The following is a 13,319-nucleotide window of genomic DNA, read 5'->3' as shown; positions in this document are numbered from 1 at the left end:
AAAACAGTTGTTGAACAAGAGATTTTCTATAATTGAGGTAAATCTCGAATACTGTGTCATTAGTTTCTGAAGATGAAAGAGAACTCATCTTGAAAAACCTATACTACGTGGTGGATTAAAAGAGAATCTCGGAGTAGGTGGCTTGCCATGAACTTCTGTAATTATCACCAGCTGCTTGAGACAATAGATTTTAAATGGTGGGATCTCCATACAGTAGATTCACCTAATCATTCCATCAGCTTTGCTCTTCCTGAGAAAAGCTTCTAGTTATATTTCATTTTGTGAAGCAAAAGGAAATGTTTCTCTAACACTGTTTTACCATATAGAATAATTTCCTCTTTGGAACTATGTTTACATCATCCCTCTTAACATTCTAGAAGTTGCTTAAGACATTGCTCTTCTGTAGGGTGTTTGGTGGCTAGTTAATAGTTGCCATATTTTAACTTTAATTTAATCGTTCTGTTTATTTTTTCATACATTTGTTATATTGTTTATTTTTTCCATTAGATTGCTTACACATTTTGATTTTAATACTTAAGTTGTGGACATTTTAATAGGTTGTATCTTTTTATTGGATTGCTGTAAACCACTGTGAGTCTTTATTGATTGGCTGTGTATGTACTGAAGAAATAAATAAATTGCCTAAATTCCTTTTAAGAACAACAGAATATGATTGTAATGTGAGCAGTAAAACATGGACAGAGGAGATAAAAAAATAGGCTTCAGGACAATATATCATTCAGAGCCATAGAACCGGTGCCTATGACTCAACGGGGGCACGGATTCTACTCCATCCTCTTTGTAGTCCCCAAGATCTCGGGAGGATAGAGGGCAATCTTAGACCTAAAACGCCTGAACCTTTATCTGGCATACCGAAGGTTAAGGATGCAGACACTTCAGTCCATCCTAGGCAGCATCTGAAAGGGGGACTTTCTCACTTCAGTGGACTTCACAGAGGCATACCTCTACATTCCCATCATCCCTGGCCATCGCCAGTTTCTCAGGTTCAGCTACATGGGGCATCATTACCAGTACAGGGCACTTCCATTCGGCCTGTCGTCGGTCCCAAGGGTCTTTTCCAAGGTCCTGGCGGTTCTTGTGGCACACCTGAGATTGATGCCAATCCAGGTGCAATACTACTTAGACGACATCTTAATATAGTCTTCCTCCCCGCAGGGGGCTCTAACAGACTGGGACTGGTGATTGGAGTCCTACAGAGTCACGGCTCCTCGGTCAATTTCAAGAAAAGTCAGACAGTCCCATCAACCAGATTGCTCCACCTAGGGGCCATCATAGACACGGTAGAGTGTCGGGTTTATCTATCCCAGGAACGCAGGGACAGTATACGAGACCTGGTTCTCAAGGTCTGCAGAGAAAAGACGCTGTCCCCTTTCAGTCTTTCCCGGCTCCTGGGAAAGATGATATCGTGCATTTCGATTGTTCCCTGGGCCAGGTTACACGCCCGGTCCCTTCAGTGGTTTCTACTTCCCTATCAGAAGCAGAGAACAAGCACTTCCACCCTAGAGGTAAGGATCCCACCACACATCCTACGTGTCCTCAGATGGTGGCTCTCTCCAGCCATGACCAGAGGGTCTCTTTTCAAGGAGCCTGGTTGGCTCACGATCACGACGGACGCCAGCCTGTTTGGTTGGGGAGCACACTATCAGTCTCAATAGGCCCAAGGATGATGGTCTCGGTCGGACCTGAGACACAATATCAACTGGCTGGAACTCAGGGCCATACATCTAGCCCTTGGCCACTTTCGCCACAACATAGCGAAACAACATGTGCTCGTCCTTATGGACAACGTGGCGGCGAAGGCCCACGTGAACCGGCGGGGAGGCACCCGGTCCCGTGCTGTCCGAGGCCCAGCAGCTGGGCTCCTGGGCAGAGACCAACCTCGCCTCGCTCAGGGCGGACCACATCTTGGGGGAGGCAAACAAGAGGGCAGACTTCCTGAGCAGGTCACCCGTGGACCACTCGGAACGGCGTCTACACCCGGCGTTATTCAGGGAAATGACCCACAGATTCGGTCTTCCAATCATAGATCTGTTTGCCTCCAAGACAAATGCGCAACTCCCGCGGTTCTTCTCGCATTTTCCAGTTCAGGGGGCAGAGGGAGTAGACGCCCTGCGGGTCCCATGGCTGGACGCCCTACTCTATGCCTTTCCCCCTCTTCCCCTCCTCCCAGCGGTCATCCGCAAGCTTCTGCAGGAGAGAGCAGAGGTGCTCCTGGTGGCCCCTTTCTGGCCGCAGAGATCTTGGTTCACCGACCTCGTCGATCTTTCACAATTGTGCCCTTGGAAAATCCCTCCAGACAGGGTATCACTGATCCGGGGGGATCTAAATCACCCAGACCCTCAATGGCTCCAGTTAGCCGTTTGGAACGCTGGATCCTAACCCAGGAGTCCTGTTTGCCAGGGCTCATTGATGTAATTCAGGCATCCCGTAGACCGGCTACTAACCGCATTTACGATGCCACGTGGCAGAACTTTTGTCGGTGGTGTTCCACTCATCAACTACCCTTATTGGGATTGAGCATCCCACATATTCTGGACTATTTACTGGAGGGGCTGAATAAGGGATCGGCACCTAATACCTTGCGTAGACAGGTGGTGGCCCTTTCTACCTTGCTTTCTTGCAACACTGTTAACTCTCTGGGGCAGCACCCCTTGATCCGTCCTTTCCTCAAGGGAGCTACTAATATCAAGCCACCCGTGGTCCACAGGTATCCCTTGTGGGAATTACCTAGGGTCCTTCAGGCTCTTACCAAGGCCCCTTTTGAGCCCCTCAGTTCGTGCGACATGAGGTCCTTATCCCTTAAGGTCGCCTTCTTGGCGGCTATTACTTCGGCCCGGTGTATTTCTGAGATGGCAGCTCTATCAGTCAGGGAGGATCTGTGTGTCTTTCACCGGGATCAGGTCACTCTTCACTTAGACCCCACCTTTGTCCCCAAAGTTAATTCTCTTTTTCATAGGGCCCAGGACATCGTCCCTCCTGATTTCTGCCCTAACCCGTCCCATGATCTGGAACGTCAATGGCATTCTCTGGACGTCCGCCGGGCTCTCCGTTATTACATTAAACGGACGGCCACCTTCCGCAACTCCGAGGCACTTTTTGTCTCCTTCCACCCTTCCTCCAAGGGTCGGAAGGTGTCGGCCTCCATGATTGGTCGTTGGATAAGAGCTTGCATTGCGGGGGCGTACCAGTCCAATTTCTTGCCGGTGCTCCACACCGTGTCACGGCCCACTCTATGCGCAGTACGGCCATCTCTGCGGCTTGGGCCACACAGGCTTCCATCGAGAAAGTATGTAGGGTGGCCATGTGGTCTTCCCTGTCACCGTTTATACGGCATTATAAACTGGACAGGTACGCATCCGCCGAGGCATCCTTTGGCAGGAGGGTCCTCCAACTGGTGGTACCCCGCGACACAGTTCCAAACTTGCCTGCTTCCCTCCTGTAAGGACAGTGGGCTTTGGTATGTCCCATTAGTGGATTATCTATCTCCAGTGCTGCAGAAGGGGCGTTGTCTTACCTGAAAACCGTTTCTCAGCACGGAGATGGATAATCCACACCCACCCAATTAGGTCCTCAGGCTTAGGGTCGTTTTCTGTGAGCCAACCTGTCATGCTGTCAGTCAGTCCTTGTCAAAAACTGGGAAAACAGGCCCAGGACAGGCGTGGCAAGTTTGACTGACTTGATCTGACTGGGCAGGAGGATTAAGTTAACCCATTAGTGGATTATCCATCTCCATGCTGAGAAACGGCGTTCAGGTAAGACAACGCCCCTTTTATTAATTTTGTACAAATTAATGTTCTGGCATATATGCCAGTGTGTGTTTTCAAACTTTCTTTTATAGCATTTTATTTGTCAGCCTCTTTTCAAATCATTGTACTGATAACAGTTATGTGATTTTCATCAGCTGTTCATTAATTTGAACAAGGCAATAAAGTCATTCTATATCCTGATAATTACAGTTAAAAGAATCATCATATATTTTCACATTCTCTTACTTATTTAGTAAGAATATTACATATTCTCTTTTTATTTAGGTTTGAACATACTGAAGTAGCCCTATCTTTCATGCTTCACTTCCTGTTCTAGCAGAAGTAATGATCATTAACAATTTCTAGAATAAATTTCCATTTAAAACATAAAATGTATTTTCTGTATTGACATAACCTGCATATTTTCTATGAACTAATTTTAAAGCATTTAGTTAATTAATGTTCATTTATATCTCCTAGCATTCTCCATCAGAAAACTTCCTAGAAAAACCAGTGCCAGACATGTCTCAGGTTAGTGGACCGAATGCCCAGCTCTTGAAAAGTGATGATTACCTTCCCTCAATTGAGCTGCAACCACAGCAGAAGAAAAAGAAAAAGAAAAACAATCATATTGTTGCAGAAGGTCCCAGCAAAGGACTTGGTAAGGAAGGCTTTCCTAGTGGGCTTGATAACCAGGATCCTACCAGAAAAGCCCTAGAAGGTTCCCAGGAAGAAAAAAAGAAAAAGAAGAAACCTAAGGTGAAAAAGGACCCGAAGGATTTCAAGGAACCCAAGGAGAAGAAGGAGCCTAAGGAACCCAAGACTCCCAAAACCCCCAAGATCCCCAAAGAGCCAAAGGAGAAGAAAGTAAAACAAACTACACCAAAACCCAAGACCAGCAAAAAAGCAAGGTATGGAAGGCAACAAATAGTTCAAGTCAAGTCCTGTTTTGCAAGCTTAATATTAAATATGTTTAAATTAGTGAAAATGTTTTAAGATGCATTATAGCCCATCTTAAATTATTTCATATTAATTTAGAATTGACTAGCATAAATTAAAATGTTGTTCTTTTGTTATTTCCAAAATGTATTGAATTATAGGCTTATTTGGACCCAGCTACAGGGCAGAGAAACATAAATCTTAATTTCAATAAGAATTGCAAGTCTGACTTTGAGAAGAGGAAATTAATACAAGAAGGCTGACATCACTAAGCTACTCATTCACTTTCTCTTAACTTGTTCTTAAGAATTAGTCCCCCTGTCATTATAGTACTTTTTGGGGGAGAGACAGGGTATATCTGTACCCTTCTATAATGTTCATTTCAAATTTTCTGCTGTTGAAACTACATTGTAAATACAAGTGGAACCTTGAATAACCTCATAAAGTATGTTTACATTTTTCATGAAGTAGGATCTTATCAGTTTTCTAAATTATCTTTATGAAAATCACAAGATTCTAGGAAGGAAGGAAGGAAGGAAGGAAGGAAGGAAGGAAGGAAGGAAGGAAGGAAGGAAGGAAGGAAGGAAGGAAGGAGTGAGTCTATGTGTCTACATGTGTGTAGAGTGGGAGATAGATGATAGATAGATAGATAGATAGATAGATAGATAGATAGATAGATAGATAGATAGATAGATAGATAAAGAAAGGGAAAGAGAAAGGTTTTTTGTGAATTCTTCAATGCCAAAATAAAATATATATACATCTAACATGCAGGGCACAATATAATTATACTATTAATAATGTGATTTTATTTGATTTGAAAAGAATTTAAAAAAAAACTTATCAGGGGAACAGATTTATTTCATCAATATTCATGTGTGCCAAGATTGTCACTACAGAGAAAACTTTTAGTTCTGTATTGCTAACTAATCTCTCATTTCATGGCCAGTATCTCAGAAGTATTTATTAATTGTTATTGTTTTGTTTTTAAACATTAGAAAGATAATAAATAAGGCACTTGACCGATGGTTGCATGACATCTATTTTTCAGGAATAATGAAACCTATTCCACTTATAGAGGAAGCTCCGTATTTGTTTCTTTTCTTTTTAGCCCCCTTTTCTTTCTGCCCTTTAGCTGTATAACTATTTTATCATGTAAATCTATAATTTAAGGAACTTTTGTTAATTTTATGTATTTTATGGAAGGGAACCCAGTAGATTTTTAAGGAAAATTTTAGAACAGTTGGTATGCAAACAAGGTTAGGTTAAACAAATTAAGTATGATGTTTTTTCCTATATATTGTATTTTCATATTTTTAAGCTTGAAGTAGTTGAACTGTTTAGAAGCAGGCAAACTTTAAAACCTGTAGAAAAAACTACCATATATATTAAGGAGTTCCAAGAAATGATAAATCTGTCCAACAACATTCAAAATTAAATCAAATGGATCAATATACTAAATGATTAATCTGTCAAACAATAGCTTTTGAATTCTTTAAAGATACTTCATTTATCTTTTTGATGTATTGCTGTGATATAGATAAGAAAAAAGTATGAAAAATACGATTGCAGTACTCAGCAAAAAGTACATTGTGACTATAGTATAATAATGGATATTATAGTTATTTTGTGTTTTCTGAATAGCAGATATGAAGCAATACTATAAGCCTACCACAGATTTGCAAGGATATATCCTAAAAGATAGCAGATAATTTATATAGCTTTCTCTAGCTTCTTTTTAGTCCCTGAGAACCATTGGGTTATTGATCCTTTTAATTGCAGTCAGGTTTGTATATATTGGGACAATGCTAAGTTTTGGTCTGTATGAATTAAAATGGCTGCCATTCCTCAGTGGTTAATACCAAACTTTTGTCAAACCTCTTGAATTAAAGGTGAAAGTCTTCACTTTGGTCACATCTTGAATGTTTCTTTTCAAATACAGTGTGGTGGTTATACAAATGCTAAAAACCTTCCATTGTCCCAATACATACAAACTTGACTATATACTTTTACAATGGTAATTTTCCCCCTCAGTTCAATTTTTAAGAAGGAACACTGTATAGAATAGGTAGTCAGAAGATTTAAGTGCTGTCCCATTATTGCATGAAGGATAATCCACAGCATGTATCTACAGCACAGTGTCAAACATTGCGTCACGCGATGTATCATGACGTATTGCGACTTTTTTGCCTTTGCGGAACCAGGGCGGGCATGGCCTGCATGTGACACATCTCACCCACGGGCTGCTAGTTTGACACCACTGATCCACAGCATTAAGAAGAATCTAGTGTAATCATTACAGGAAGAAGGAATTAAATATTCCTGATCTCAGTGCTAGTTGCTGTGTGTATCACGAATGCTATGTGCCTAATTTTTAAAATCTTTACATAAAACCTCTATAACTTGGCATAGAGGTTATAGGTTGGGCATGGGGGCTGTATCATTGATTATGCATGCTTCTTTACTTGTAAAAGAAGTAATAAATAAAACATTGTGGTATAGTGATTAAGGTGTGGATTAGAAGTTGGAAGACCAGGGTTCTTGAGATAGTGTTGAAAAATAGGTTTGTACTTTTAGATTTAAGCACATATCTCATAAAAATATTAACATTAATTTGTATTAATAATGATATGTTGCTTAGCAACTTTTAAACTCCACAGTACATCAGCTTTGCTTCAGAAATTTGACTAATATTTGATTGTCTTCATTTCTTAAACATTTGATAACATACATTTTCTTTTTTGTTACTTTCCTATTGCAATACCTTATGGAAGAGCCAACTGGACACAATTTATAAGGTTAACTTTCAATAAGTTAGCAGTTTTAAAGATAAAAATATCTTAGTGAAAAGACTTGTTCAGTAAGAAGTATATGCATTACACAAAAACATTTTTTAAGTCAAGTCCCTGGTGTCTTTGAATATGCATGTAGGTATATGTATGCAACAAAGAGCCCATGGGATTTCTTACTACTCTATTCTCCTGGTAAACTTCCAACAAATCAACTTTATTACAAATTATTTTATGCTACTTCAGTCATCTGACTGACTTATAGAACAACATACTATGTATAACAATAATTGAATAGTTTATCCACATTATAAAATTATAATAAATACTTTCAACATAACTAATATCATAAAAATTATACAACATTATAATATCAAATTTATTCCTCAGGTATATCTCCCATTTTTGGCTGAGTTCTAAAATACATTTAAAGAGCCAAACTTTTAAAAACTTCATGAACATTAAAAGTAAGGGTACAATTCTTTTATTTGATGTGAATGCTTACCTCCAAGTGTCCTTTTTTTGTGTTTCATGAAATATGGGGATTCTCAGCAAGTATGCTTTCAGACAAGTGTCGGACACAGATTCTATTTGGAGCAAGCAGTCTTGCTAGATACAAGTAGCTGTTTTTGAGACTTGTAACTCTCTGGTGGTTCTTATAGGCGATACTTCCAGCATGAGAGGAGTTGTTTTTTTTTTAAAATTAAACCACAATTCTTAACTTGATGAATTGTGTATAAATGCTTATGGTGATTTGTTCTTCGAACTTGTTTAGCTTCCAAATGTTTCATCACCAGGCTAGGTAACATTGTCGCCAGAACTTCGCTTGAAGTGTCTGGTTTCATTTCACTTCTGCTTTTATAGGTTTTATGTGATCAGTTGGTCATGTGACCAACTGGTCATGCTGTGAGTCATCTGGTAGAGAGGTCATTTGGTGGTAGTCACATGATCAACTAACCACATAAGACCTATAAAAGCAGATGCGAACTGATACAAGATACTTCAACTGAAGTTCCGCCGATGTTGTACCTGTCCTGGTGACGAAACATCCAGAAACTAAACAACCTTGGACAACAAACCACCACCAACATCTACCATTCGAGCTACAAATATTTTTCATTTGTATGAATGTGTACAAATACTTTCCATTTCTGTGTGTAGGTGCTTTATATTCTCTTCTTGGGTGTTAGATTTTGGTTTTCCTCTTGTTGTCTCTTGAATTCCTTCATATTACTTTTAAGAACTGTTAGCAACATCTCTATAGGCTCTCTTACTTTCATAAAGTCTACTTTTGCATCATCTTAAGTATTACAATGATTCTGAGTGAGTGGCAAGTAGCTTCATTTTCTGCTTCTCAGGTGACTGCCTTTGCCCTTTATTAATGTACTTGGAACCTGCACTGGATTCCTTGCTTTATCTGTATTTCTTGCAGATGTATCTTTGTTTTCCAAGTGAAGCTATGGGTAATCAATTGCTGTCAAAATTGGGGGGCTCTTTTGGTGATTCAATCCTTCTGATCTAATGGAAGGGTCTTCCATATGTATTCTGCTAAATCTTTTCCAAATACAGCAAATGGCTGTTCCTCCATTACTGCAGAGTTCTGCTGCCTTTTTCATTCTTTCCACTGAAAAGATTGGTTAAAAAAGCTGTCTCTTGGGCCCATAGCTGGTTTACTTGGACTTTTACAATCATACCTGAAGTTCCTTCTAGAATTTCCCAGTTTTGTAACCTGGATTTCACAGTGATCTTCAATCTTCACCCATGAGGGTATCACTGTAGCACATGTTACCTTAGGTGACCATTTTGTGCATGTTCTGTATATTTTATCATTATTTTTGGTTTTTCATTATTGATTTATTACTATTATTGGTCTGTTTTTAACTTTGTTAGGCTTCTAGTCATTATTGCAAGATATGGAGCAATATTGAATAAATAAAATAAGAAATTCTATCTAGTTCTGAACAGATCACTCCATTCCAGTCTCCCTGGAAACACCAATTTTCATTGGTCATGTCAATTATTTTTTTCATAAGTCCTTTAAAGAATATAGTTTTGTTTTCATTGTGTGCATGTATTCCCATTATCAGAATGTTAGTTTCATTCCACTTATTTCTAGCCCTCTATATGGTCATTACTTCTAATAATTTTTAGTTGTAATTGTGGATTTATGTATAAAGCAACTCCATTTTTCTTTATCCTGTAGATATAAATTCTTGTCCCAAATTTTTATAAAACAAATATTTTTCATCTTTTCTTATATGGGTTTCCTGTAAGCAAATTTGCTCTTATTTCAATGTTTTCAAATAATAAAATATTTTTATATATTTTGAGAAGTGTTGGCTTCCATATATTCCATTTTAGGCATGTAAGATCTGTAGCTCTGCTTCAAGTTTAAAAATGTCTATACCTGGGATTCCTTGGGTTGCACCTGGAAAACAACTGATAACCAGTGACATTTATGAAATAGAGGTTGCATATGGCCAAACTGAAGTGTAGGCATGACTATTCGTGCTGCCATGTTCTGGATCACCCATAGTTTTCAAGTAATCTTCAAAGATATGATCCATAGCCAAATGAATGGTACCTGATACCTGATTACAGGTATCACATGTTCTTTAAGTAAGAACCATGAATCTAAAATAATTTCCAGATTATGCACCACTTGTATTTAGAATAATGTAACCCCAGAACTAAAGATGGAAAATCACTGGAAACTCCCACTTCATATACTAATAGCCTTCATACTTAACCAAGTGAGTAGCTCACTTGGTTGGCCAGGGATCAAGATAGGTAACTGTAATCTGATACTTGACTCCTCATTTGGCCTCATATATATAATAATGAGGGGGAAAGCATTGAGCCCTGAGGAATCCTGCAAAATAAGGGCCTTAGGTTCAATCATTCCATTACTATAACACTCACAGAAATCAACCACAGAGAAATTCTGTGGCACCATTTCATTACCTTTTGTGCAGGAAATCTTCAGACCTTGCTTTATGTAAGAATCTGCCTCAACTAGATATCCCAAGAAAGCAGAACTCTTGAAATAGGCATTGTTTCAAAAAGAACTTACATTGAGAGTTAGTGATAGCAGGAAAGCAAAGCAAGGTTTGAAGATTTTCCGCACAAAAGGTAATGAAATGGTTACATCAAAAGATTACATCAAAAAGCCCATTAAGGTCTCCTCCCCCCAGTGTCCAACCCTCCGTTTGAAATCCAGCCAATCCATAGGTAGTAGGTTGTTTTGAGTACCTAGTGATTTAGCGCTCTTCTCAAGGTCTCTCTTGGTTTCATTTCCCCCAACGGTCCCAGGCTCTGTTGTTTGGAGATAAGGCAGATGTTTTCAGGCCACATTCCTTTCACACAAAGGGAGGGCAAAGCAGAGCAAGACAAATACATTTCCCAACCAACAAGCCCCCCTCCCAACAGAATGGCACGCCCCAAAAATGAGTACATAGGCATAAGCAATAAACTGGAGACCAGTCTATTTGAGGGGTCCTGACACATGACCTGAGAAGTTTCTAAAGGAATCAGTCTTTCTTCCCTTTTCAATTCGTGAGATAAACTGATTTCATAAGAGATAAATAAAATAATATTTAAAGAAAAAAATATAAAAACCGGTGTTAGTTTAAGTAGTCACGCACAAAAATATTAAGGGGCAAGAGAAATACAAACAAAAATCACAGATCATGATATGAAAGGATTTCCCTTTCAAAAATATAAAGGAAAATATGAGGTTCTATGAAATCTATAGTCTTTGCTTCTAATCCAAAGACTGCTGTAGTGTGAAGAATGGAATAAGGAGGAAAGGAGGGAGTTTTCTGATGCTCCCTGCCAGCTTCCCACTAGAAAATTCAATGGGGAAGCCAACAAGAAGTCAGAAGTCGCTCCCACCTTCATTGATTTTTTTGCCCAACCATGATCATTCTGTTTCTGTTTAGATAAGAAATATCTCTGAAATGATGACCTAATGGGTCACGGGTTTTCTAGTACATTATATAATCTGATATAAGACTACTACTTATTTTAAACTTTTTTTATCACATTAATTTCTAAAATACTGTTGGCACTTGATCTAATCCAGAACTTACAAAAATTCATATCTTTGTCAAAAGATTCTTTGCTCTTCAAGTTTCCTATCAGTAATCTTCTGAATCTGTTCTTACTGCAAATAATCATAGCTTCCTGTCCAAAATATTGTTCTAGAAGAGAGGATATGAAAGCACACTGTACCATTTAATTTTGTCATTGAAATACAACTTATAGTAAAATAGTGCTGTGATGGCTTTCTCTTTCTCTTGTTTGAGGTTTTAATGAGAATTTGGTAGTTATCAGTAATACTAACCAGGTGGATCTTGTTATTTGTAGGTGTTATGTTCCAGAGACTAACTGTGGCAAATAAAAATCTGGAGACCTTGAACATATGGAAATTGGGAAGGTTAGGTTCCAGAGCTCCAGAAAACAAGCAGAAAGGGGGAAATCATCTTACCTCCCATTCTTTTTATTGAGAATAAAGACTAAATAAAAGAACAAATAAATATTTTTTTAAATATTTGGAGTATTGTGTTTTATTCAAAATAAAACAAATGTGGAACAGCAGTCTCAGGCTTGCAATGACAAAAATCAAAATAAAGACCAAGGAAGGTACTAGCAGCAGCCCAGTCTGTCTTGCAGCAGCAAAAAGAACAATAAGGTGGCAATCATCCTCCCTCTTCTTCAAACTTATAGAAAGTTCTGGTGTTCTTTACTGAGTACTTCAGACCTATGGCAGATGTAGCTATATTTGCAAAGTGGTTGGCGATAGTGTTTGCCTTGTTTTGCACTGTAGAACTCAATAGCTGTCCTAACAATGTTGTAAAGTAACTTTCAGTTGTCTTTTGAATTTGATGTTTAAAGAGTCACATTCAGTACTCTCCAGTTACAGTATATTAGAAAGTATTAGGAAGCTGAAGGACTTTCCTTTCCTCTTTTTCCTTTTCTTCATTGCTCTCAGGAACTGTCTGGATGATCTCCACTTCCTCCTCTTGGACTTCCTCCTAATGCAATTCAAGAAAAACCTCTACTTCAGAGGTCACCCTTTGTCGGTTGGCAGATCGGAGGAAAAGGGAGGGGGAAGCAATTTACATGTGCCCTCATGATACTAGCCCCGCCCCATTCTTGCATGGTGCAGCGCCTTCTTTCGTTGGCCAGTTTTTGCACCCCATGGCGCAGCGGTGCCCCATTTTCACCCCTCAAGGCACATCGTCATCCCATTTTTTCACCCTGAGGCACAGCGGCAGTGATCCGTTTTTGCGTGCACATTGGCCAGCTTGTCCTGTGGCCCAGTGGCCAGTAGGCCACAGCCCACTACCGAGCCACGGCCCTGCTCTACTTTATATGGCTGAATGTTGTCCACTTTTTTTAACCAAAGGTATATATTTTGTATCAACTTAGTAAGCTGCTGATGTAACAACTACAACAAATAAAGAAATGCCCAGCTCGCAATGTTTTTCACACTGAAACATAGGTGCTACAATATTCTCAATGTATGTTATGATCTAGGACAGTGTTTTTCAATCTTTTCTTCACCACAGACCCCCTTTAAATACCTTTTGGGGCCATGGGCCATGGCCATGGATCCCCAAGGCTTAACTCAAGATTTATCCTTGAGTTTCTTTCTTCAAGCCTTTGTGGACCCCTCGTGACCCCGTGTCCGCAGACCACAGGTTGAGAACCACTGATCTAGAATTCCTCCAGCAATTCCTGACTGAGATAGAAAGAAGCATTGATCTAAAAAATGCAGCTTTGAAAAGCACTTTTGGGATATTGTCCTAAAAATGTATTA

At 39.3% G+C, this 13,319-nt stretch overlaps 1 protein-coding gene and 1 long non-coding RNA gene across 6 annotated transcripts in view; both read left to right on the top strand.

The window, feature by feature from the left end:
* Positions 1 to 13,319, top strand: part of CHD7 (chromodomain helicase DNA binding protein 7) — a 204,175-nt gene that overhangs the window by 111,512 nt on the left and 79,344 nt on the right. For all 5 annotated transcript variants that reach the window (XM_039335786.1, XM_039335771.1, XM_039335791.1 and 2 more), the window contains one exon: positions 4,248 to 4,678. In XM_039335786.1, the coding sequence (XP_039191720.1) occupies positions 4,248 to 4,678 (431 nt within the window). The remainder of the gene's footprint in view (positions 1 to 4,247; positions 4,679 to 13,319) is intronic.
* Positions 5,807 to 12,047, top strand: LOC120304825. Its single transcript, XR_005555845.1, has 2 exons — positions 5,807 to 7,962; positions 11,864 to 12,047. It is a non-coding gene; the product is annotated as an uncharacterized LOC120304825 (long non-coding RNA).

The sequence above is a fragment of the Crotalus tigris genome, unplaced genomic scaffold (genome assembly GCF_016545835.1).
Source record: "Crotalus tigris isolate CLP2741 ecotype Arizona unplaced genomic scaffold, ASM1654583v1 scf7180000017546.9332058, whole genome shotgun sequence".
NCBI lineage: Eukaryota > Metazoa > Chordata > Lepidosauria > Squamata > Viperidae > Crotalus > Crotalus tigris.
This window is presented reverse-complemented; position numbering and strand designations above follow the sequence as displayed.